The sequence below is a fragment of the Chiloscyllium punctatum genome, chromosome 10, assembly GCF_047496795.1.
Source record: "Chiloscyllium punctatum isolate Juve2018m chromosome 10, sChiPun1.3, whole genome shotgun sequence".
Taxonomy (NCBI): Eukaryota; Metazoa; Chordata; class Chondrichthyes; order Orectolobiformes; family Hemiscylliidae; genus Chiloscyllium; species Chiloscyllium punctatum.
In genome coordinates this window covers 27,960,082-27,983,549 of record NC_092748.1, presented here as the reverse complement: position 1 = coordinate 27,983,549, position 23,468 = coordinate 27,960,082, and the positions used below count along the sequence as shown (strand labels likewise).

At 43.0% G+C, this 23,468-nt stretch overlaps 1 protein-coding gene and 1 long non-coding RNA gene across 3 annotated transcripts; both read right to left on the bottom strand.

Annotated features, from left to right (window-relative positions):
* Positions 1-653: 653 nt before the first annotated feature.
* On the bottom strand, positions 654-2,680 carry LOC140481966 (ADP-ribosylation factor-like protein 4C). The gene has a single exon (XM_072578737.1). It carries the CDS (start codon positions 2,217-2,219, stop codon positions 1,641-1,643), a length of 579 nt encoding a protein of 192 aa, XP_072434838.1. The 5' UTR covers positions 2,220-2,680; the 3' UTR covers positions 654-1,640.
* A 6,491-nt stretch (positions 2,681-9,171) lies between these two features.
* LOC140481965 (uncharacterized) lies at positions 9,172-19,813 on the bottom strand. 2 transcript variants are annotated; one of them, XR_011961640.1, is made up of 4 exons: positions 19,554-19,813; positions 18,434-18,563; positions 16,886-17,061; positions 9,172-11,943 (listed from the first exon to the last, which is right to left on the bottom strand). It is a non-coding gene; the product is annotated as an uncharacterized lncRNA (long non-coding RNA). The 2 variants fall into 2 exon arrangements; XR_011961641.1 differs by lacking the exon at positions 16,886-17,061.
* Between the last annotated feature and the right edge of the window lie 3,655 nt (positions 19,814-23,468).

Genomic DNA, 23,468 nt, shown 5'->3' with positions numbered 1-23,468 from the left:
TTAAGGATGATGTGCCCTATTTACGGTGACTTTCTTAGGAGATTGTATCCCAGTAGCATGGCTTAAATCAGAAACCAGGGTGGTTTCTCTCCCCAAACAGTTGTCAGTTACCAGTTATTTTACCTTCCAACACTGCCATATCCTGCACAAAACCATCCATTTGCAGATCAAAAAATCTTTGGCACTGCTTCACCTGCAGTTCTAAAGCAAATCAAGGGGGTGGTGGAGTGGTATCACTTGCAATCCTACATCAAAACCAGTCGTTGCACCAGAATTAGAACAAAATTTCACTCCAGCTGCCATATTGAATGTCTCAGGACAATCCTAAAATAAGTGTGTTGTGTTCTAACTGTGTTGATCTAATATTTGCAAATGTTATTTCATCTACTGATGTGAATGCAGCACAAGTGCGTTGTTTCCTGAGAATACTGGAGCTCTGTGCTGGTGCAATTGTAATCTTAATTGCATTTTTTTTTACAAATTCTTAACTAGTAAAATCTTACAAGTCGAGGTGCAAAATTGCCATTGCAAAGTAAAATTGTATATAACAAGGTCAGAGGGGAGGAAGAGAAATGGAAAAGAGGGCAGGCCAGTGAAGATAAAAATAACAAGAGAAGAGTTGACCTCGGGCAAGGACAGAAAACACCACATGATTCTTTTATCGCAAGGGTTTGTTTTATTATCCCAAGATCATAATTCATCCTTACCGCCAACTGTATTGGTAAAAGACATTTTTAAAGTATCAAATGCAGATAAATACATAGAGTACATAATGAAATTAAGGTGAGGGCCAGCCTTACCTAAGTCAGTTTAATAATCGACTAAAAAATGTTAAACTTAAGAAGGTATAGCCAAAGAGGAGCTGCAAAAGATAAGGGCCTCCATTCTGCACATTAGCCGATCTTTGTCCTGCCCACTGATTCTCTCAAGTGGCCCAGGGAGCTCACAGGCGGCTTTTACAACAGGTTCCACAAAGCCGATCAAGAGCAGAATCTCAATTCTTTTCCTCAGAACACGTGTCTTTCCAACAGTCGAAGCCAAGTTGGGGCGGGGGGGGGGGGGGAGTGAAAGAAAATAAAACGCAGCGAATTGGACGGTGGATCCATTTTCTGGGAAAACACAAATACTGGAAGGGATTGTCTTTCCTTTTTTTTCGTTCGTAATCTATTCGAAAACGTCCCACGCTCGAGAGCAGTCTTAAAGTGACCAGGCAAAATCTCTTCATCTTCCCAGAATGAAGTGTGGCAGCGGCACAAGTCCTTAAGTGGCTGACCAGGAGGGGAAAGCAAGCACACACAGAGAGAGGGGGAAAAAAAACCCTCAGTGCATTCACAGTTCTTTCGGGTTTATTTTTTCCTTCTTGTGAAGTAAAAAAACCCCAAGTGCTGGCATTCCCCTCCCCAGTGCAGTGTGCTCAGCACCAACATCTAGTGTCCTGGGAATGGTGCAATTAAACAGGTTTCGATCCTGGCTCTCTGCACTCTTGCAACAGTCTAATCATGCCATCTGACGGTTGTCTTATTATTTATGTTAAATAAATATATATATAATCTATATATAGATCGATTTGCACGTTTACCTTTGGAGCTCTCAATCACAAAGTCACTTCCTTTTCCCCAAATATTTGTCTCCGTGTGCGCTCAGCGTTTCTTCTTCTGTCTCAGGGCTTTCCTCCGTTTCACAATCATCTCGTAGAGTTTGTCCATGCCCTCGGGCAGCCCTTCTCCAATGATGGCACAGGCGGGCTGCACATGCCAAGGGGTGGAGGGGCAGAGCTCCTGCAGCGCCAGTTGCCTCTCGATGTCGCCCACCGGCAGGGACTTGGGCAGGTCCTGCTTGTTGGCGATGACCAGCAGAGGGGTGCCCTGGTTCTCCGAGATCCTGGTGATCTTGTGCAGCTCGGTCTTGGCTTCCTCCAGGCGGTCCACGTCCACCGAGTCCACCACGTAGATGATGCCGTCGGTGCAGCGGCTGTACGACTTCCAGAGCGGCCTCAGCTTCTCCTGGCCGCCCACGTCCCAGAAGTGGCAGCTGATGCCCTTGGTGGTGCCGTTGCCGAGCCTGATCTTCTCGGTGTTGAAGCCGATGGTGGGCACCGTGTTGACGAACTCGTTGAACTTGAGCCGGTACAGGACGGTGGTCTTGCCCGCCGAGTCCAGCCCCAACATGACAATGTGCAGGGACTGAAACGCCGACACGTTGGAGAAACTATTGCCCATGTCTCGGGTTTTCTTTTCCTCCCCGACCCCCCCTCCCTTAACGTATGTGTGCGTGTGCTCCAAAGGATGGCACTTAGTCCTTCAGCGGGTATCGATTCCCGTCCCCCACAAATACTCAAACAGCAACCTCCCAGTGCACGGAACACTTCGACACCACCGCATCTGCAGTTTGGCAGCTTCTCACTCTCATCTCGGCGCACACGTCCCTCCCACCCCAAGCCCCCTTCAAAAATAAATAACCAACAAAAACCAAATTAAAAAAAACCAAAATCCGAGCAATGAAGTTACTGCGTCTTTCTGTGCGTGTCCCGGTTTAAATTGTGACAGGGGAGTTGCAAAGGTTCATTGAGGTGTCCCTGCTCTCGCTAATGTTGTAAAGCGCAGAGATCTTTCTCTCTCTCTCTCTTCCCCACTCCCTCTCTCTCTCAGACACAGACAGTAATGACACAGAACCGCAGTAGCATCCCTCCACCCCCACAACCCTTGTCAGGTCACTGTAGCTTCCGCCTACACAAAATCCCAAGTCGACTTTAGCGCCACCCCTTTCTTTACATACAGAGTTCCCGGCGCTCGTACCTCCCTGCAGTTCGCACTGTCCGTCAGGGCTAGAGTTCACTCGTCAGACGAAACGTTCACCCCCCCCCCCCACCCCCCAATCTCCTCAAAAAGAAACACTCAAGTGCACATTGGATCACTCAACAATGTGTTTGCAACCCGACTTGGAAGCGACGACTCATTTGTTTAGTTTTTAAAAAGTAAATATTTGGCAAACCTCTTCTGTTTTCCTTGCTAAACCCTTCAAGAGAGAGGTCATTGGACTAAAGCAAATGCCATCAGAAGATTGTCACCAAGGCAATGCTGTGTTGTAAGATTTGTGTTTATGAGCCGAAAGCAGGATGTTTCACTGGGACCATCCCAGTGACACAATTTGATAAGTGGGACTTTGTTCCTCTTCGAAACCTACATTCCTCCCTCCCCAACATCAAGAAGCAGGTGAACAGGTTATTGACCTCACAACTGTTCTCAGATCTTACTGTCCACTAAAACCTTACCACATTCGCCTCTACCAAAGTCCCTGGACTTCAAATAAACTCTTTGAATGTAAAAGCTTTTGAAGCCCTTTCACTGCTGGTCCTGAAGAAGGGTTACACCCCAAACATCAACTTCCCCACCTCCTGATGCTACCTGGCTTGCTCTGTTATTCCAGTCTCCTGCCTTCTACCTTCATTGCTGGTAGTAGCCTCACTGTGTTATGACGTTGTGATAGGCCTGAGTGAAATGTATTTTGTAAAATTCATGGCTTCATTTTTCAGACCCTTCCAGGTTCCATTCTAGAGCTGTCACCTTTTGAAGCATTGTCACGCTCCATTTTCCCCCTGGGATTACTACATTCTTTCAGCCACCATACATGTGTTTCTCAACCATTTCCAAAACCATTTTGGAGTACTGTCCCAATCTATTATTCAACAGTTTCAACTTTCTTGATCATGGCTTCCAGTCCTCCTTTCACCACCATAGAGTGGTACAGCGCAGAAGAAGGTTCAGTCCGTTGAACCTGTACCATTTATTTGAAAGATTGACATACGCCTACTCTCTGCCCTACACATACTTCCACGTTGAGTAAGCATCTTTGTTTGTGTTACAAAGCACTCTGACGAACAACTTACAAGTTAAGTAAGAGCAGAAAATGCAGGAAATATTCCATGGGTCTGGCAGCATCTGTGGAAGGAGAAACAGCTGAAGACCTGATGAAAGCAAATAGCTCCAGACCTGACACCTTGTGAATTTGACCCTGGTAGTTCCTGAGGAGAAAGACAGATCTTTGCTTAGCTCCAAGATTTGTTCCTGACCATTTATACAAACCCCTTGGTTATATTCCAATAAGCATCTCAGCCCTGGAATGTCTTTTACCTTTGTGTTGTGACATGTTGACTATTGCTCTCCATTTATGAACCATTGTTTCTTTTCCATTCAAATTCAGCATTAAACTACTCAGATAATAATTATTCTGTACATAGTGCATACATGAATATAAATTTCATTTTATATTCATTTCATACCATGATAAGAAATATTTGCTTCATTTTACATAAATCAGTGTATGGTTCCCCATTATAGTTCCAGAGGTGATGCCCCAAACAGTTCTTAGGCGAGGCAGGATAAACTTTTTTTATTCACCTGCCCCTCGGACTGTTGCAAGAGGGTTAGTTTAGAAAGGATCTCTCTCCTTTGGATACCTTTTTTTTATCAATTGGAGTTATGTTTTAAAAGGAGCCAATTTAACAAAAAAGTGAGATTATTAGATGGTAAGTGCAATAATAAAAAAAATATGCCACACATATGCACATTGGAAATAAGGAATTAATCCAACAAAAAAAGATCAGAGAAGAGATGAAGAGATGATGAGAAGAGTAGATGACAGGATGTTGTCGTCATTATATTGTGTCATATCAGCAGCATTGATATTGGTGGGTGAGCAGTTGCTTTCAAGATACTTGGCTTTGCAGGTCAACTGAAAGGTCTTTGTCCAGTTTTATATACGTTGCTGATTTCTGGCTTCCATCCAAGGGAGAGAGACATCATGCATTTTTACATGCAGAAATTACCAGAGGATTTGTCAGCTTTGACTCCCACATCACACACCTTCCTCCACTGGCACACACAAACAAGGATTGAGACTGCTTTATAATTCCTTTTCTTGTATATTCATGAAGGGAATAATCAAGTGCATTCTCTCGACACAGGTTGCGGTTTTTGCTCCCATCATGTTCACAGTTTGAGGGAACTCACTGGAGATTATAGTTTAGATTGCAGTGCATTTCCACCTTTCGAAGTCCTTCCCTTTGAAGATTTCTTGGCACTCATCAGATATGACATTCCATGATCTCCCGACAGACTTGGTATAATCCATGCAGGACCTCCAAGCAACAACTAATCATATTATGCTGTTTTCTTCTTTATATTAAAAAAAAATCACATATTGTAATTAAATGTTCACTAGGTCTGTGGGTGATCCAGGTTCATGATGTTTCACTTTAACAGTTGAAGCTGCCTATTTTGTCTATGTGACTGCCACAAACAAAATGTAGACTTTTGATGTGGATAAGTTATGTATTTTGGAGGGAAGATTAAGGAAAGGTAAATAGTATGAATAGCTCAATTTTAAAGAGGTGCAAAAACAGAGAAAAATGGGGTTAATACAAACAAAATTTTAAGCTGGATCATAGATTGAGATGGCTGTTAGGAAGATGCTGAGTATAGAAACAAGGAAGGTGTGTTAAATCATTATTCATGAAATTGTGTTCAATTCTGGAAATCATACTTTAAGAATACCATCGTGGCTTTGGAAAATATGATGAAAATTTCTGTTTTTACTTCATTAACAGGACGTGGGCATCACTCAATGGACCATCATTCATTGCACAACTCCAGTTGCCATTGAGAACATGGCAGTTTGCTGCCTTTTTGAACTAGGAGAAAGTGAGGACTGCAGATGCTGGAGATCAGAGCTTAAAAATGTGTTGCTGGAAAAGCGCAGCAGGTCAGACAGCATCAAAGGAGAAGGAGAATTGACATTTCGGGCATAAGCCCTTCTTCAGAAATGAGGAGGATTTGCCAAGCAGGCTAAGATAAAAGGTAGGGAGGAGGGACTTGGGGGAGGGGCGTTGGGAATGCGATAGGTGGAAGGAGGTTAAGGTGACGGTGATAGGCTGGAGAGGGGGTGGGGGCGGAGAAGTCGGGAAAAAGATTGCAGGTCAAGAAGGTGGTGCTGAGTCTGAGGGCTGGGACTGAGAAAAGGTGGGGGGGAGGGGAAATGAGGAAGCTGGAGAAATCCACATTCATTCCTTGTGGCTGGAGGGTTCCTAGGCAGAAGATGAGTTGCTCTTCCTCCAGGCGTCGTGTTGCCATGGTCTGGCGATGGAGGAGGCCAAGGACTTGCATGTCCTTGGCAGAGTGGGAGGGGGAATTAAAGTGTTCAGCCACGGGCCAGTTGGGTTGGTTAGTGCGGGTGTCCCAGAGGTGTTCTCTGAAACGTTCCGCAAGTAGGCGGCCTGTCTCCCCAACGTATAGGAGGCCACATTGGATGAAGCGGATGCAGTAAATGAAGTGTGTGGAGGTGCAGGAGAATTTGTGACAGATATGGAAGGATCCCTTGGGGCCTTGGAGGGAAGTGAGAGGGGAGGTGTGGGCGCAAGTTTTGCATTTCTTGCGGTTGCAGGGGAAGGTGCCGGGAGTGGAGATTGGGTTGGTGGAGGGTGTGGATAGAACATAGAACATAGAACATAGAACATAGAACAATACAGCACAGAACAGGCCCTTCGGCCCACGAAGTTGTGCCGAACTTCTATCCTAGATTAAGCACCCATCCATGTACCTATCCAAATGCCGCTTAAAGGTTGCCAATGATTCTGACTCTACCACTCCCACGGGCAGCCCATCCCATGCCCCCACCACTCTCTGGGTAAAGAACCCACCCCTGACATCTCCCCTATACCTTCCACCCTTCACCTTAAATTTATGTCCCCTTGTAACACTCTGTTGTACCCGGGGAAAAAGTTTCTGACTGTCTACTCTATCTATTCCTCTGATCATCTTATAAACCTCTATCAAGTCACCCCTCATCCTTCACCGTTCCAACGAGAAAAGGCCGAGAACTCTCAACCTATCCTCGTACGACCTATTCTCCATTCCAGGCAACATCCTGGTAAATCTTCTCTGCACCCTCTCCAAGGCTTCCACATCTTTCCTAAAGTGAGGCAACCAGAACTATACACAGTACTCCAAATGTGGCCTAACCAAAGTCCTGTACAGCTGCAACATCACTTCACGACTCTTGAATTCAATCCCTCTGCTAATGAAGGATAATACACCATAGGCCTTCTTACAAACTCTATCCACCTGAGTGGCAACTTTCAAAGATCTATGTACATAGACCCCAAGATCCCTCTGTTCCTCCACCTGACTAAGAACCCTACCATTAACCCTGTATTCTGCATTCTTATTTGTTCTTCCAAAATGGACAACCTCACACTTGGCAGGGTTGAATTCCATCTGCCACTCCTCAGCCTCTCAGATCTGACATGGGAATCGCGGAGGGAGTGGTCGTTCCGGAACGCTGATAGGGGTGGGGAGGGAAATATATCCCTGGTGGTGGGGTCCATTTGGAGGTGGCGGAAATGACAAAGGATGATCCGATGTATCCAGAGGTTGGTGAGGTGGTAGGTGAGGACTAGTGGGGTTCTGTCCTGGTGGCGATTGGAGGGGCGGGGTTCAAGGGCGGAGGAGCGAACTATCGCAGTTTATATGCTGTAGGTAGGCTCACAATATCATTAGGGAGCAAATTCCAGGGTTTTGACAGAGCAACAGTGAAGGAATGGCGATATATTTCCAATTCAGAATGGTGAGTGACATGAAAGGAAACTTGCAGTCTATGATATTCCCATGAATCTGCTGTCCTTGACATTCAATATGGCAGTGGTCGTGGATTTGGAAAGTCTCATCCAAAAGGCCTTGGTGAATTTCTGCAGTAGATCTTGTAGATAGTGCACAGTGTCGATATTCAGCATCAGTGACAGAGGGACTGAATGCTTGTGGACAAGGAAGCTGCCTTGTCCTGGATGGTGTCAGGCTTCTTGATTGTAGTTGGAGCTACACCCATCCAGGCAAGTGATGAGTATTTCATCACACTCCTGACTGTGCCTTAGATTGTTGACATTCTGAGGAGTCAGGAAGTGATTTACTCACTGTGGTATTCCAAGCCTCTGACTTGGTCTTGTAACCATGGCACATACTAGAATAATGTCAGGGATAGGGAACTTCAATAATGCGGAGAGGGCTACTTCACACCTTATTTAAACAAGTAATATATCCAACCCAAAGCAGAAAGGTGTAGAACATTCCTTGCAATATCATTGTAGTAGCAATCCAAATGAATGGGATAAATTTACGCTAGTGTTTTAAGCAATGCATAATCGTATATTTTTCAACTGAATATTTAAAAAGGGCCCTCAGAAATGCAAGTTGTTACAACACTGCTAAAAATAAATTAACTTATATTATATGAAAACTGCAATCTAATAAATGCTTCACTATTCTAAATTCTCACCTGTCAGTGGAGTGTTCAAACTGAGGCTAATAAGATGCTAATAAGATGCAACCTCTCTTTTTCTCCTTCCCCAATGTAGAATGTTGCTTATTGAAGCTGTACTAGGGCACTGACTCCATGAAAAGACTCCTGAATCACCTATCGAAGGGTAATCTGAAATGTGGTGTGCATCTGTGCAAGTGATACAGTTAATAGGTCTCAGTGAGATTTCCCTCATGCTGTTTGCTTGTAAATAAATTGGAAGGGATAGGGCATGTGAATATTGTTTCATGAACATCTTTTCACTATAAACAGAGAATTGATTAATAAAAAAAGCTGCTTTCCATCTTGCATCCTTCTTCACAGTCAGAAACATTTATTTTTATTGATGTCTTTCAGTATTATCTCCACTGCTGTTTTATATAGACGATTGAAGTAACAGGTTTTTTTTGGATTGCATAGGCACAGTTGACAGCCCCATCTCACCTGTAAACCTCAGAGTATTTGAAGCTTTGTTGACCTATGATAACCTATGTGGAGACTAGGCTGCATATACAATTGTAGAGCTCAGGTAATGTTGTCTTGGCATCGATAACTGCCAAAAAAATCCAGTTGAAAGTAGGAGAGGCTGATCTCCAGTGTGACAATAAGAGATTATTATGTGCTTTAAGAGATTATTATGTCCTTTTTTTTAAAGACAGGTTTTAAAACAGGCGTCAAAAAGTATGGCGCTGGAAAAGCACAGCAGGTCAGGCAGCATCTGAGGTGCAGGAGAGTCAATGTTTCAGGCATTATTCTAGTGTTTTAGACTCTGATCTCCAGCATCTGTAGTCCTCACTTTCTCTTTTAAGGCAGATATGCTGAGCTGTCTATCTGAAAAGCCAATAAAGTAAACAACTTGTGAGGCCTTGGGTTTTTTTTAATAAAAGTTAGAACAATACAAGCAGCCTGAATGGGTGGGGTCAAGCTCCCACAGAACCAGGATTTTTGATTTGTTAGTTTCTTCAGTAGCAGTTGTTGCTGGGGTCTCAACAGGGATTTGAAGCTGCAGTACATCTCTCCTGATTTACTCTCCTCCCTCAGTTTCAGCTAAAGGCTGGGAGTTCTCTTCCTGCTGCTGGAATTGCATGTGAGACAATCTGTTTTCTGAAATTGCCTTTTGCCAAAAGCTTGTTTATGGGCTAATACTAATTTGGAGCAGTTACAATTTACTAGTCAACTAATTCATTATTCTGTTATGTTTTCTAATACAGTTCTATTCCAATGTGTAATTTTTTTTTCTTTTATTGCATTTTAACTATAGTGTATGAATAAATTATGTTTTGCTTAACATTGAATAGTTTAACCAATTGACTTGCATCCAGAAGCAACACCTTACATTTACTTTTAAAATAAGTTTAAAAATAACTAGAGTCTATGTTACCTTCTTAATATATTTTGAGGTCTGGTCCATAAGATCAAAAATGCAGTCAATCCAAATTTTCCTTTGTCATGTTTAAAAGAAATAGCAAACTGTGTTAAAATATAGTTCCAGTCTCATTTTACTTAAACGCATTAGATATTTAACTTGATTAAAATGTGTTTCTGTCAGCTGAGAAATTACGGTTTATGAAACGCGCCTTCCTGTTTTCCCAGTGTAAGCTTGCTGTCAGATTGTGTGAGACCTTTGAATTGGACCTACAGCTGAAGTGTGACACCAAATGAGGGAACCATTTCAGTTGCCTATTCCCTAAACTTATAGCAAACTGTATTTCCCAATACCAAGCCCATGAGTACATTTAAGTTTGGGATTCTGAACATTTTTTTTCTGGCTTTTGGACTTTGTCCAGCTATGGGGAAACCAGAACTCTATGCTGATCTGTTATTTATGCACACTATTGTTGCTGGACCAGGCCCATGGGTTGCACTATCCCCCTTGCGCAGCCATGCTCCATTCGTCAGCCCAGATTACAACATAGTGTTAGGGAGTAAGGGAAACCAATGTGTCTAGAATTATTAGCACAATGTGGATATGAAACAGATCACAATTTCAAGACTGGGGATTGTGATTCCCATATGCGATCCCTGTCCAATATAGGAAATTGAAAGGCAATGGAAAAAATGAGACACTTTCTTTTAGCTGGTATAACTGGGTGTTTCCAAATTTTCTGTATTTAAAGGACGCAGTGAGGGCGTTCCCATAATGACAGTAGTATTTACAATGTCTTAATGTATGATCTCACTCAGCATTGAGAACATTATGGAGATTATTTTCTATTATTTGTTAATAGAACACAAACTGCTAACAATAGATGCTTTTTAGTGTCTACCTTATTTCTTATTGTACAATCACCTATCTTGTAACAATTGTTACTTTAGCTAAGATAGCTCTTGTCATCAGTCCATGACAACTCCTATACTGAATTGACAGCAATAGAGATATTAATTTGTTTAAAAGACACTGAAACATTGCAACGGATGCACTGATCCTCCAAGAGAATTCACCCACACCATCTTCACTTTGTCCCCATCAGCCCTTATTTCCCATGGCTAATCCACTCGATTGTGCATCCCTGGACACTACATGACAACTTAGCATGGCTCATCCACCGTACCTGCACATCTTTAGACTGTCAGAGGAACCCATTGGAAACCCACGCAGACGCTGGGAGAATGTGCAAGCTCCACACAGACAGTTGCCTGAGGCTGGAATAAAACCCAAGTCCCTGGCACTGTGAGTAACAATTACATTGTTGCTTATCAAAAAATTATCAAACATAACTTCCCTTTCATAAATCCATACTGACTCTGTTCAATTGTCTCATGCCCACTTTAAACTTTATGATTAAGAGAAGGACACTGATGAAGCAGCTGAACATAATTGGGCCTTGGACAACACCATGAGTAATTCTTGTAAAGAAATTTGGGAATTAAGACGATTAGCCTGTAGTTCTCTAATTTCTTTGTCCTTCCTTTCCTTGTGTCCTTAATTGCACTGAGTCCCTCCCACTCATTACCACTGAACAGCCTTCTTTGCAAATCCTTGAATGTCTCTCTATTCTCTAGCTCTGTAATCTTCTCCAGCCCCACAACCTTCTAAGATATCTAATTCTGGCCTCTTAGCATCCTGATTTAATTGGTCTTGTACTCAGGCCTTAAACTCTGGAATTCTCTCCAAGTACCTCGCAAAATCACTACCTCTCTTCTTCCTTTTAAATAGTCTTTGAAACATCCCTCTGAAGTGCCTTGGATCATTTTGTTACAGTAAAGGCACCATGTACATATATGTTGCTGTTGTTGTAGAAGCTTTTGAATAGTATGGTCATATTTTCTACTTCCCAATCCACAGGGATCACTCTGGAATCAAAGGAATTCTGGAAGGTTAAAAGCCAAATGACTCATTTTCTCTGTAGACAGCTTTTCTTCAAAACACTCTAGGCCATCAATTCCAACAGCTTGTCTGATATTTAATCCCGGTTGAGAGTGTGGTGCTGGAAAAGCATAGCAGGTCAGGCAGCATCCAAGGAGCAGAAGAATTGACATGTACAGTTGGATATTTCCAATAGCATGGCCTCTGGATGTGAGTAGTTGGTTTACAGATTCACTGGCAGGTGTTGTCCAGTTTCCTTCAGTAATTCAGTAACACATTAAGACCTGAAACTTAAACACACAAAGCAACAGATTCATGAACAGCTTCTTCCTCGCTGTAATTAGACTTCTGAATGGACAGCTCAAATTTTAATTTTAATGTTGATCTCACTCTTTGTGCACCTTCTCTGCAGCTGTAACATATATTCTTTCTTCTCTTCTAGCACCCTAAATTTTGTGTGAGATGATGCGACTATAATTCTATTAGTATTCAAATAGTGATGGAAAATGATGGACTGGATCTAAAAGTTGAAGTTCTAAATTGGAGGAAGGCTAATTTTGATGGTATTAGGCAAGAACTTTCAAAAGCTGATGGGGGCAGATGTTCACAGGTAAAGGGCTGTGTGGAACTCTAATGTATTTATATTTTAAAAGGAGCCAATATAGCCAGGCTTCCTTGATTTAAGAGTGAGATTATTGGTTTCTAAAATGTGAGGAAAATAAAACACAACACACTTACACACAGATTAGCAATGGGAAGTGAGAAAAAGAGAGGATGTTTTTAAAACATTGCACAGATCCATCTTTGATTTGTCTCTGTAGTAGGTGGAACAGGGGTGAAATGATACTGCTGTACAGTTGGATATTTCCAATAGCATGGACTCTAGATGTGAGTAGTTGGTTTACAGATTCACTGGCAGGTGTTGTCTGGTTTCCTTCAGTAATTCCGTAACACAGTAAGATCCAAATACTTAAACAAACATACCAACAGATTCATGAACAGCTTCTTCCTCACTGTAATTAGACTTCTGAATGGAGCTCTCAAATGTTAAATTTAATGTTAATCTCACTCTTTGTGCACCTTCTCTGCAGATGTAACATATATTCTTTCTTCTCTTCTAGCACCCTAATGCACTTTGTGTGGCATGATGTGACCATAATTCTATTAATTTTAAAATAGCGATGGAAAAGGATGGACTGGATCTAAAAGTTGAAGTTCTAAATTGGAGAAGGGCTCATTTTGATGGTATTAGGCAAGAACTTTCAAAAGCTGATTGGGGGCAGATGTTCGCAGGTAAAGGGATGATGAGAAAATGGGAAACCTTCAGAAATGAGATAACGCAAATCCAGAGACAGTATAGTCCTGTCAGGGTGAAAAGAAAGGCTGGTAGGTGTAGGGAATGCTGGATGACTAAAGAAATTGATGTTTCGGTTAAGAAATGGAAGGAAGCATAAGTCAGGTACAGACAGGATAGATCAAGTGAATCCTTGTAAGAGTATAAAGACAGTAGGAGTATATTTAAGAGGGAGATCAGGAGGGCAAAAAGGAGACATGAGATAGCTTTGGCAAATAGGATTAAGAATAATCTAAAGGGTTTTCGAAATACTTTAAAGACAAAAGGGTAACTAGGGAGAGAATAGAGCCCCTTAAAGATTGTATGGAGCCACAGGAGAGGGGGAGATAATAAATGAGTATTTTGCATCAGTGTTTACTTTGGAGAAGGACATGGAAGATATTGAATGCAGGGAAATAGATGGTGACATCTTGAAAAATTTCCATATTACAGAAGAGGAAGTGTTGGATGTCTTGAAATGCATAAAAGTGGATAAATCCCCAAGACCTGGTCAGGTCTACCCTAGAACTTTTTGGCAAGCTAGGGAAGCAATTGCATGGCCCTTTGATGAGATATTTGTATCATCGATAGTCACAGGTGAAGTGTCAGAAGACTGGAGGTTGGCTAACATGGTACCACTCTCTAAGAAACTTGGTAAGGAAATGCCAGGGAACTATAGACTGGTGAGCCTGATGTCAGTAGTGGGAAAGTTGTTGAAGGGAATCCTGAGCGACAGGATTTACATGTATTTGGAAAGGCAAGGACTGATTAGGGATAGTCAGCATGGCTTTGTGCATGGGAAATCATGTCTCACAAACTTGATTGGGTTTTTTGAAGAAGTAACTAAGAGAATTGGTGAAGGCAGAGTGGTAGATGTGATCTATATGGACTTCAGTAAGGCATTTGACAAGGTTCCCCATTGGAGACTGGTTAGCAAGGTTAGATCTCATGGAATACAGGGAGAACTAGCCATTTGTATACAGAACTGGCTCAAAGGTAGAGTGTGGTGTTGGAAGGTTGCTTTTCAGACTGGTGGCCTGTGACAGTGGAGTGCACATGGATCAATGCTGGGTCCACTGCTTTTTGTCATTTATGTAAATGATTTGGATGTGAACATAGGAGGTAGTGAGTTTGCAGATGACACCAAAATTGGAGGTGTAGTGGACAGTGAAAAAGGTTATTGCAGAGTACAATGGGATCTTGATCAGATGGGCCAATGGGCTGAGGAGTGGCAGATGGAGTTTCATTTAGATAAATGTGAGGTGCTGCATTTTGGAAAAACAAATCAGAGCAGGACTTACACACTTAATGGTAAGATCCTAGGGAGTGTTGCTGAACTAAGAGACCTTGGAGTGCAGGTTCATAATTCCTTGAAAGTGGAGTTGCAGGTAGATAGGATAGTGAAAAAGGCATTTGGTATGCTTTCCTTTATTGGTCAGAGTAGTAAGTATAGGAGTTGGGAAGTCATGCTGCGGCTGTACAGAACTTTAGTTACGCCACTTTTGGAATATTACATGCAATTCTGGTCTCCTTCCTATCGGAAGGATGTTGTGAAACTTGAAAGGGTTCAGAAGCAATTTACAAGGATGTTGCCAGCGTTGGAGGATTTGAGCTATAGGGAGAGGCTGAACAGATTGGGGCTGTTTTCTTTGGAGCGTCAGAGGCTGAGGGGTGACCTTATAGAGGTTTAAAAAATCATGAGGTGCATGGATAGGGTAAATAGACAAGGTCTTTTCCCTGGAGCGGGGGACTCCAGGGCTAGAGGGCATAGATTTAGGATGAGAGGGGCAAGATATAAAAGGGACCTAAGGGGCAACTTTTTCACGCAGAGGGTTGTGCGTGTATGGTATGAGCTGCCAGGGAAGTGGTGGAGGCTAGATAGTTGCAGCATTTAAAAGACATCTGGATGGGTATATGAATAGGATGGGTTTAGAGGGATATGGGCCGGGTGCTGGCAAATGGGACTAGATTAGGTTGAGATAGCTGGTCATAATGGATGGGTTGGACCGAAGAGTCTGTTTCCCTGCTGTACAGCTCTGTGACTCTATGACTCTATCTGGATGCACTGCATGCAAAATAAAACTTTTCATTGTAACTAGGTATATGGGACAATAATAAATCAAATCAAATCAAATCTTATTTCACTGTGACTTTGGGTGGTGACTTGGTTCCAGCAATAGAGAGAGAGACTGAGAGACTTTCCATTCTTTTCCTTTATACCTGCAAGGACAGCCTGTCTAGTAGATGTTCTTAGCTGGAGCCTTCACAGCTCAATCTTGCTCAGTGGCACTGGACACACACACAAACACACACAATTCTTTCTACATATTTGCAAAGGATCCATAACATTTGCATTTGTTCCAATTTCACATTATACCCACCATCTGTGGATGAATCTAACAGGAGATTTTTTTCCATCTTTAGTATTGTGCCTCTTTGAAATTCCTTAACATACTTCGAGGTGCAACATTCCCATAACCTCTCTCAAAGCTGTGTTCAATTAACACAGGAATTTTCCAAACAGTCACTGAATTGCATTCTCAGTTACCTTTGGCTTGTACATTCTTCTTTCAAAAAAGCCTGCCTTACTTAAAAGTCTAATAAGGAGTTAAGCAATGATCTGTGGTCATGGCAAAATGAATCACAAAAGGTAAGTATGCAGGTTCAGCAAATAATCAGGAAAGCCAATTGAATGTTATGTTCTATTGCAAGGAGAACTGAATGCAAGAGTAGTAAAGTTATGCTTCAATTGTACACTGCTCTAGTGAGACAAGATCTGGAGGACTGCATCTAATAATGGTCACTGTGCTTAGGGAAGTTTGTTAATGCATTGGAAGCAATTCAGAGAAAACTTACTAAACTAATACCTAGAATGAGTGGATTACCTTATGAGGAATGGCTAGTCATGACAGAACTGTATTCGGAGTTTAGAAGGTAATTTTATTGAAATGTATAGGATCCTAAGTTGACAGGACGGGGTGGATGTGGGAGTATCTAGAACTAGGGATCTCAGTTTAAAAGCAAAGTGCTGCAAATGTAAACAGAGATGAGCAAACATTCTTCCTCTCAGTGGGCTGAGAGTCTTTGAAATTCCCTTCCTGAAAGGCAGTGGCTGCAGATACTTTAAATATTTTTAAGGCTTAAGTAGATAGATTAACAGGGATTGAAAGATTATTGGGAGTATGCAGGAAGGTAGAGTCGAGGTTGAAATCAGATCAGCCACAATCACATTAAATGGTGGTTCAAGGGCCAAGTAGCCTATTGTCATTCCTTGCTCCAATGTTCATGATTTCGCCTGTCTCTGTCTCTCAGGAACTCACATTTGCTCTCAGTGATTTTCCCCTTTTTATCGACCTGCAGAAACCTTTACTATCTGTTTTGTGTCACTAACTATGTCATTCTCTTTTGTCCCTCATTATCAATTGCTTGATTACCATATGCTGAATTTTACAATCCCCCAGTTCTCTTCTACAATCACTGATGAACGTAAATACCAATCGAGAAAGCCTCATCTAAAAGAAATCAACACTTTTGACTTGGTGTATGGCAAAGTTCACTGTTCAATTTACAAGGCACTCATCCTCTGAGCATCAGTCAGCCTCATCCATCATCACAACACTCACTGTGTGAAATGAGATGTAATCCTAACTGTCCTCTACCATACTGAAGGATGAACAAAACAAGCAGTGGTAAGATATGCTACCAACAGTCGGGCTGAAAAAATGAGACAATGCCTCATCCTGTACAAGATGTTAAGCCATGCCTTATGAAAGAGAGGGAGGTCAATTCAAAAGGAAATTGGTTAATTTCTTTCATATAGCTATTAGTTGTTACAGGGTTTCAATGGTTGTAGTACACAATGTGGCATAAAGAGAAATGGAGAAAATTTCATACACCACCTTGGCCAAGCAGCTTATTTCCTCCCTCTCTAAGCACCATGTGCTGAAAGGGCACTAGGAAGCATGGACCTCTGTGCTGGCCTAATGTTATCCTTGGTGAGATATTGCAGTGAGTTGTCGTGTCTTCTGCAATTGGCTGACCAGGAGTCTCTCCCACTCTGTCCAGTCACCTTGGCCTACGGGGAAGGATTTATGAGTTAATGGTCCACTTGTCTGGCCACATCACAAATACATCTTCCTTGTCCATCAAGTCCTGGACAGAAACACTAATTAAACGAGCCTCTAGGCTTAACACAGGGATTTTACAATGACACCACAAGACCTCCACAGTTTATTTAAGGAATTTGAATGAGACTGTTTGTAGTTCTCAGAGTGTCAAGGTTAAAACTTAATGCAAACAAGGAGGCTGTGGGATTGCTGCTAAGGCAGAGAGATGTGGCTGGAATTGTGAGGGATTGATGATGGAGTTGGGGAAATTAATGGGACAGAGTCAACATTTTGCATGTTCACGCGGTATGAAAATATAGGTAGTCAGCTACAATAGCACTAATGCCTCTGAGATGAGAAGTAACATGTTTAATAATTTCTAAAGAGACTCATATACATAATCCATGCTGACAATTCTGCACTATATTGAGAGAGTGTTGTGATGTTGGAGATGCTGTCTTATACAAGACAAATGGGGTGGCATGGTGGTTCACAGCACTAGGGGCTCAGGTTCAATTCCACCTGTGAGTGACTGTCTTTGTGTAGGTTTCATATTTACACTATGTCTCTGTGGGTTTATTATGCATACTCCAGTTTCCTCCCACAGTCCAAAGATGTGCAGGTTAGGTGTATTGGCCACGTTAAATTGCCCATAGTGTCCACAGGGATGTGCAGGCTAGATAGGTTAGCATAGGAAATTCAAGGTTACAGGAATGGGGTGGGATGCTTTTTGGAGGGACAGTGTGGGCTTAATGAGCTGAATGGCCTGGTTCCACACTGCAGGACTTCTATGATTCTAACAAGTCAATCTTATTGGTACCCTGATCATTATTTATCCTTTGGCAAAGATCCCTTTTGTTATACTGCCCGAGGACACTTTGAATGGCTTTTCTCATTTGACCACAATGATTTGAAAATGATATATTTTTCGATTTGGTGAGTAACTAGCTGTTTACTCACTGTGATCATGAAGGAATATATCGGTTTTCTTGAGTTTAATAAAGAAAAAAGTTTTTTTGTTACATCAAAACAAATCTAAGTGAAATAATAAATGGCTGTGAGTTTCCTACACACATTCAAAGTTCACACACAAACAACTACAATTTACAGGATAGGCTGGCCAAATTAGTGTCGCTGAAATAAGTAAAAAGAAAATGCAGTATGTAATTCAGTGACTCAAATGGCATCAGGCCAAATTCGATGATCTTAGGGCTTTCAGTTGAAAACTGTAAATAATGAATTTGTTCTTTTCTGGGAGAGGTTAGCTCTGGGTTGAATGCTTAAAAGCAAACTTCACCTGCAGCATGGTGATCATATTCAGCAAACAGAAATAAAGCTTACCAGGTTGGTTGGAGAGAGGGAGGGAAGGAGGGAGGCTGGACTGCCACTCCCCAAACCATTCCCCAATGCCATCCCTCACTTGGGATCTTCTCTCTAACTCGCTTGTCTTCAGTTCTGCTGAGAAAACATGCTGAAAGCACAAAAAGGATTGCTTTGTCATGTGATATGCCTTCTTCAAAATCTAGGGCTATCTAAATAAGATCTTTGTCGCCCATTCCCAGGGTGACTTGGTTAGCACAAGTCTTGAAAGCTACCTTATTCAGAGTCCCATTGTCAAACTGATTAGTCATAATGGACTATCTCAAATAGGTGAATACATTATCTGCCAGTGGGACAAGAGAAGTGAGTCCTACACATTCCCCTGAGGCCATACCATTGATGAGTTTTGCAAACAGACTTTCTCCGGTCCAATAAATAGGAGTGGAGAATATATAGGCATATAAATTGGTGTAACTATATCTGGCTATATCCTCAATTCATCTTTATGTTTCCATAAAGTCTGTTTTTAAAAAGCTCAGGATAAAAATCATTGTTTGACATAAGCACTTCTTGACACCTTAAAGAACAAAGAAAATCAACAAATATTTAAATTTTGTGGACATTGTGTGTATATTGATTGCCATGTTTCTCCATAGTGAAGCAGGGACTATATTTAAAAATGAATTGTTTAGATATGAAGCAACTCGGGGCGGTCTGAATTAATGAGAGGCGATATATAAATGTAAATTGTTTCTCCAAATAAGCCCCAACTTTGCAATCAGAGGTGGGGTGGGAGTATCCCACTGAAACATAGGAGGCCCCTGTTTGAGCCCGTGGAAAGGTAAATTGTTGGAGCAAAATGCATTGGCTTTTTTAATATATCTTCATGGAAGTGAGGACAGGCAACACAAACACATAGTGCAAGAAGTGGAACTTTATTTCATCCCATGGGGTTTAGAATTAATTCTCCCAAAGTTAAAGAAGTCATTTGGTTCGATCCCAAGGAAACAACTCACTTGTTAAAAAGACCTTTTCACTCGCTTCAATGTTAGTTTCTTGTACCATGCAGAATTCACATGCCCAGTTATTTGAAGGTCAGTGTTGAATAAAGTACATTGTGGATCTCCCAAAACACACTCACCTGCAATACGGCTTCGCATTTCACTGAACCAGGACAGTGAATTCAGCTGAGAACAAAGCAGGCTACTGTGTTCTACATCGAATCAGTACAATTTACAGAGCATGTCAGCTGACACATGGATAGCATTACCATCATTATTCTGTACAATACTTCTGGTATCTGGGCAGATGAGTTGTGGAAAATTCACACACAATCAATTCGTTTGCTTGTTAGGGCCCATCAGACTGAGTACAGCCCTCATGCTAGCTGAAAGCTTGAAATGTAAACAGTTCTCGTCAACGCAAAAGTGATTGCATTATGCAAGTGTATTATGTCAGTGCTTACGTTCTCTGACTCTCCTTTTTCCTTCAGGCTGTGCTGCGTGTAATGGCACAGCTCCACAGGTTGCAAGCTTCACTAAAGTGCGTAATCTTAGTGTCAAGCTGTATCCTGTTCTTACCTCCAATACTTTAGTCAGGCATCACCACGTCAGAAACAGGAACTGTTTCAAGTTTATTTCCCTCTCTGATTCACCAGTGTCGAGGTCAGTTGTGGTGTCAATTCAGGTAATACCAAGACATTGGACCTAGCATATTTCGACATGGTCTCTAAATTTTACCAATGTGCCCCATAATTCTTATTGCTTGTTTGGTTTCTCGGCTTGCCTGGATATCCTGAACATGGTAAATGCACTGAACAGACCACTGCGTCAGAATGTCTCTTGCTCGTCTTCTGGAATGCGTTCTCTACTCGTGATGGAACAAGGGCGGCCTCATATGTGTTAAGAAGAGCTACTTGAAGAAGGTCAGATTTGACCTCAACAAATGTGGAGAGTGAGCACTGGACCACCAAAAATACTATGAATGAATTTGCCTGTGTGTCCTACAATACCAAAGTGATCAAATCAATACAAACACAAGCCAGTAGCAATAGAGTACAGCCCCAACTTGATTAAGAATAAAATTATAATCGTTTTTAATACTAAACTGATCTTTAATACAATGGCCCCTCAGCATTACAATACTTCCTGAGTCTCCTGCAGATCTATACAGTCACTCTTTCCTTTGCTCTGTCTATGGGTCTGAAAAGCTACTTTTTACCTCTGTCTCTCTGGACGATCAACTAGTCTCTGCATCTTGTCATCCTGGTGTCCTTGGAGTGCCTCAGACAATTCCAGGGATTTTGAGGCCGGTTCCAAGACTGAGGCCTACAGGTGAACCCTGTTTCTATATCTTTTAGATGGTTTTCTGGAACTTTCTGTAGTTCTGGTCAATCAAGGAGGTATGCATAATAGTTTGAAACAAGAGTCAAAAAGTGTGGTGCTGGAAAAACACAGCCGGTCAGGAAGCATCCGAGGAGCCAGAGAGTCGACGTTTCAGGTATAAATTCTTCATCAGGAATCTGGGAGGGGCCCATGGGGGCTGAGAGATAAATAGGGGTGGGGCTGGTGGGAAGGTAGCTGGAAAGGTGATAGGTGGATGCAGATGGGGGGTGATGGTGATAGGTTGGAGCAGAGGGTGGAGTGGATAGGTGGGAAGGAAGATGGACAGGCGGGAGAAGTTCAAGAGGGCAGTGCTGAGTTGGAGAGTTGGATCTGGGATGAGATGGAGGGAGGAGAGATGAGGAAACTGGTGAAATCCACATTGATCCCATGTGGTTGGAAGGTCCCAAGGTGGAAGATGAGGTGTTCTTCCTGCAGGCATCGGGTGGCTTGGATTTGGTGGTAGAGGAAGCCCATGACTTGCCTGTTCTTGGCGGAGTAGAAGGGGGAGTAGAAGTGGTCGGCCACAGGGCAGTGGGGATGTTTGGTGCGTGTGTTTCCCAAAATGTTCCGCAAGTTGAGGTCCTGTCTCCCCAGTGTAGGGGAGACCACATTGAGATCGGTGGACATAGTAGATGAGGTGTTTGGAGGTGCAGGAAAATCTCTGCTGGATGTGGAAGGATCCTTTAGGGCTTTGAATGGGGGTGAGGGGTGAGGTGTGGGCGCAGGTTTTACATCGCTTGAAGTGGCCAGGGAAGGTGCCAGGAATGGAGGGTGGATTGGTTAGGTGGGGGGGATGGGCGTGGACCTAATGAGGGAGTCACGAGGGGATTGGTCTCTACAGAATGCTGATAGGAGTGGGGAGGGAAATATATTTCTGATGGTAGGGTCTGATTGTAGGTGGCGGAAATGTTGGAGAATGATGCGTTGTATCTGGAGAGTGGAGGGGTGAAATGTGAGGATGGAGTGGGTTCTGTTCTTGATGCACTTGGAGAGATGGGGTTCAAAGGCAGAGGTGCGGGAATTAGAAGAGATGCACTGGAGGGCATCATTGACCACATGGGAGAGGAAGTGGTCCTTGAAGGAGGAAGTCATCTGGGATGTACTGGAGTTGAATTGTTCCTCCTGGGAGCAGATACAGAGGAGGTGGAGGAATTGGCGATAAGAGTAACCTTTCTACCGAGGGGAAAGTGAGGACTGCAGATGCTGGAGATCAGAGCTGAAAAATGTGTTGCTGGAAAAGCGCAGCAGGTCAGGCAGCATCCAAGGAGCAGGAGAATCGACGTTTCGGGCATAAGCCCTTCTTCAGGCCCAAAATGTCGATTCTCCTGCTCCTTGGATGCTGCCTGACCTGCTGCGCTTTTCCAGCAACACATTTTTCAGCTTTCTACCGAGGGGGTGTAGTCCAGGTAGCTGTCGGAGTCGGTGGCTTTGTAGTGGATGTCCGTGTGGAGTCGGATGCCGCAAATGGAGATTCGGAGATTCAGAGATCCAGGATGGGGAGGGAGGTTTCTAAGATGTTCCAGGTGAGCTTGAGGTCATGGTAGAAGGTATCTGTGAAGTTGATGAACTGTTCAACCTTCTCATGGGAGCACAGCAATGTAGTAGAGGAAAAGGTGGGGAATGGTGCTGGTGTAATTGCAGAAGATAGACTGTTCCGTGTACCTGACAAAGAGGCAGGCATAGCTGGGGCCCATAAAGATGCCCAGGGCTACCCCTTTGGCCTGAAGGAAGTAGAAGGATTCGAAGGAGACGTTGTTGAGGTGAGGACCAGTTAAGTCAATCGAATGAGAATGTCAGTGGAGGGGTACTGGACAGGGGGCCAACCACACAGGATCAATGTGGATTTCATCAGTTTCCTCATCTCCCTTGCCCCCATCTTATCCCAGTTCCAATCCTCCAACTCGGCACCACCCTCTTGAACTGTCCTACCTGTGCATCTGCCTGCCCACCGCTCCAAACTCGGCTCTGACCTATCACCATCTCCCCCCCCCCCCACCACTTGCATCCACCTACCCTCTTCCTGACTACCTTCACCCCACCCCCACCCCCCTCCTATTTATCTCTTAGCCCCCTTGGGTCCTCTCCCTCCCCTGACAACGTTCCTAATGAAGGGCTTATGTCTGGTGTGCAGGTTTTGTGACTTCAGAGTTTCACTTAGCCAATGTACCCAGCGTCCCTTGCTGTTTGGCAAAGTTAACAATCTAATCTGTGTTTTAGCAGCCATCAGGCTGCTACAACCCACAACGGTGAGCCCTGTTCCACCACAGTATAAGTGGCTTTGAAACAAAACGGATAATGAAGAGTCAAGATGAGCCGAAAGAAACCTCAAGCTCAACGAGTTGACCTTCTCTAAAGATATATTTATTATTCATAGATGAAACATGACAGAGTTCATGGATGTATTGAGCTGTAGCTCCATTCTCGTTAATTTTTTTTAAGATTCCTGACAATGTGGAAACAGGCCCTTCGGCCCAACTAGTCCACACTGACTCTGAAGAGTAACCCACCCAGACCCATTCACCATATTTACCCCTAACTACACCGTACCTAACACGCAGACACAGGGAGAATATGCAAACTCCACATAGACAGTCGCCCGAGACTGGAATCGAACCCGGGTCCCTGGTGCTGTGAGGCAGCAGTGCTAATGACTGAGCCATCATGCCCCCCTA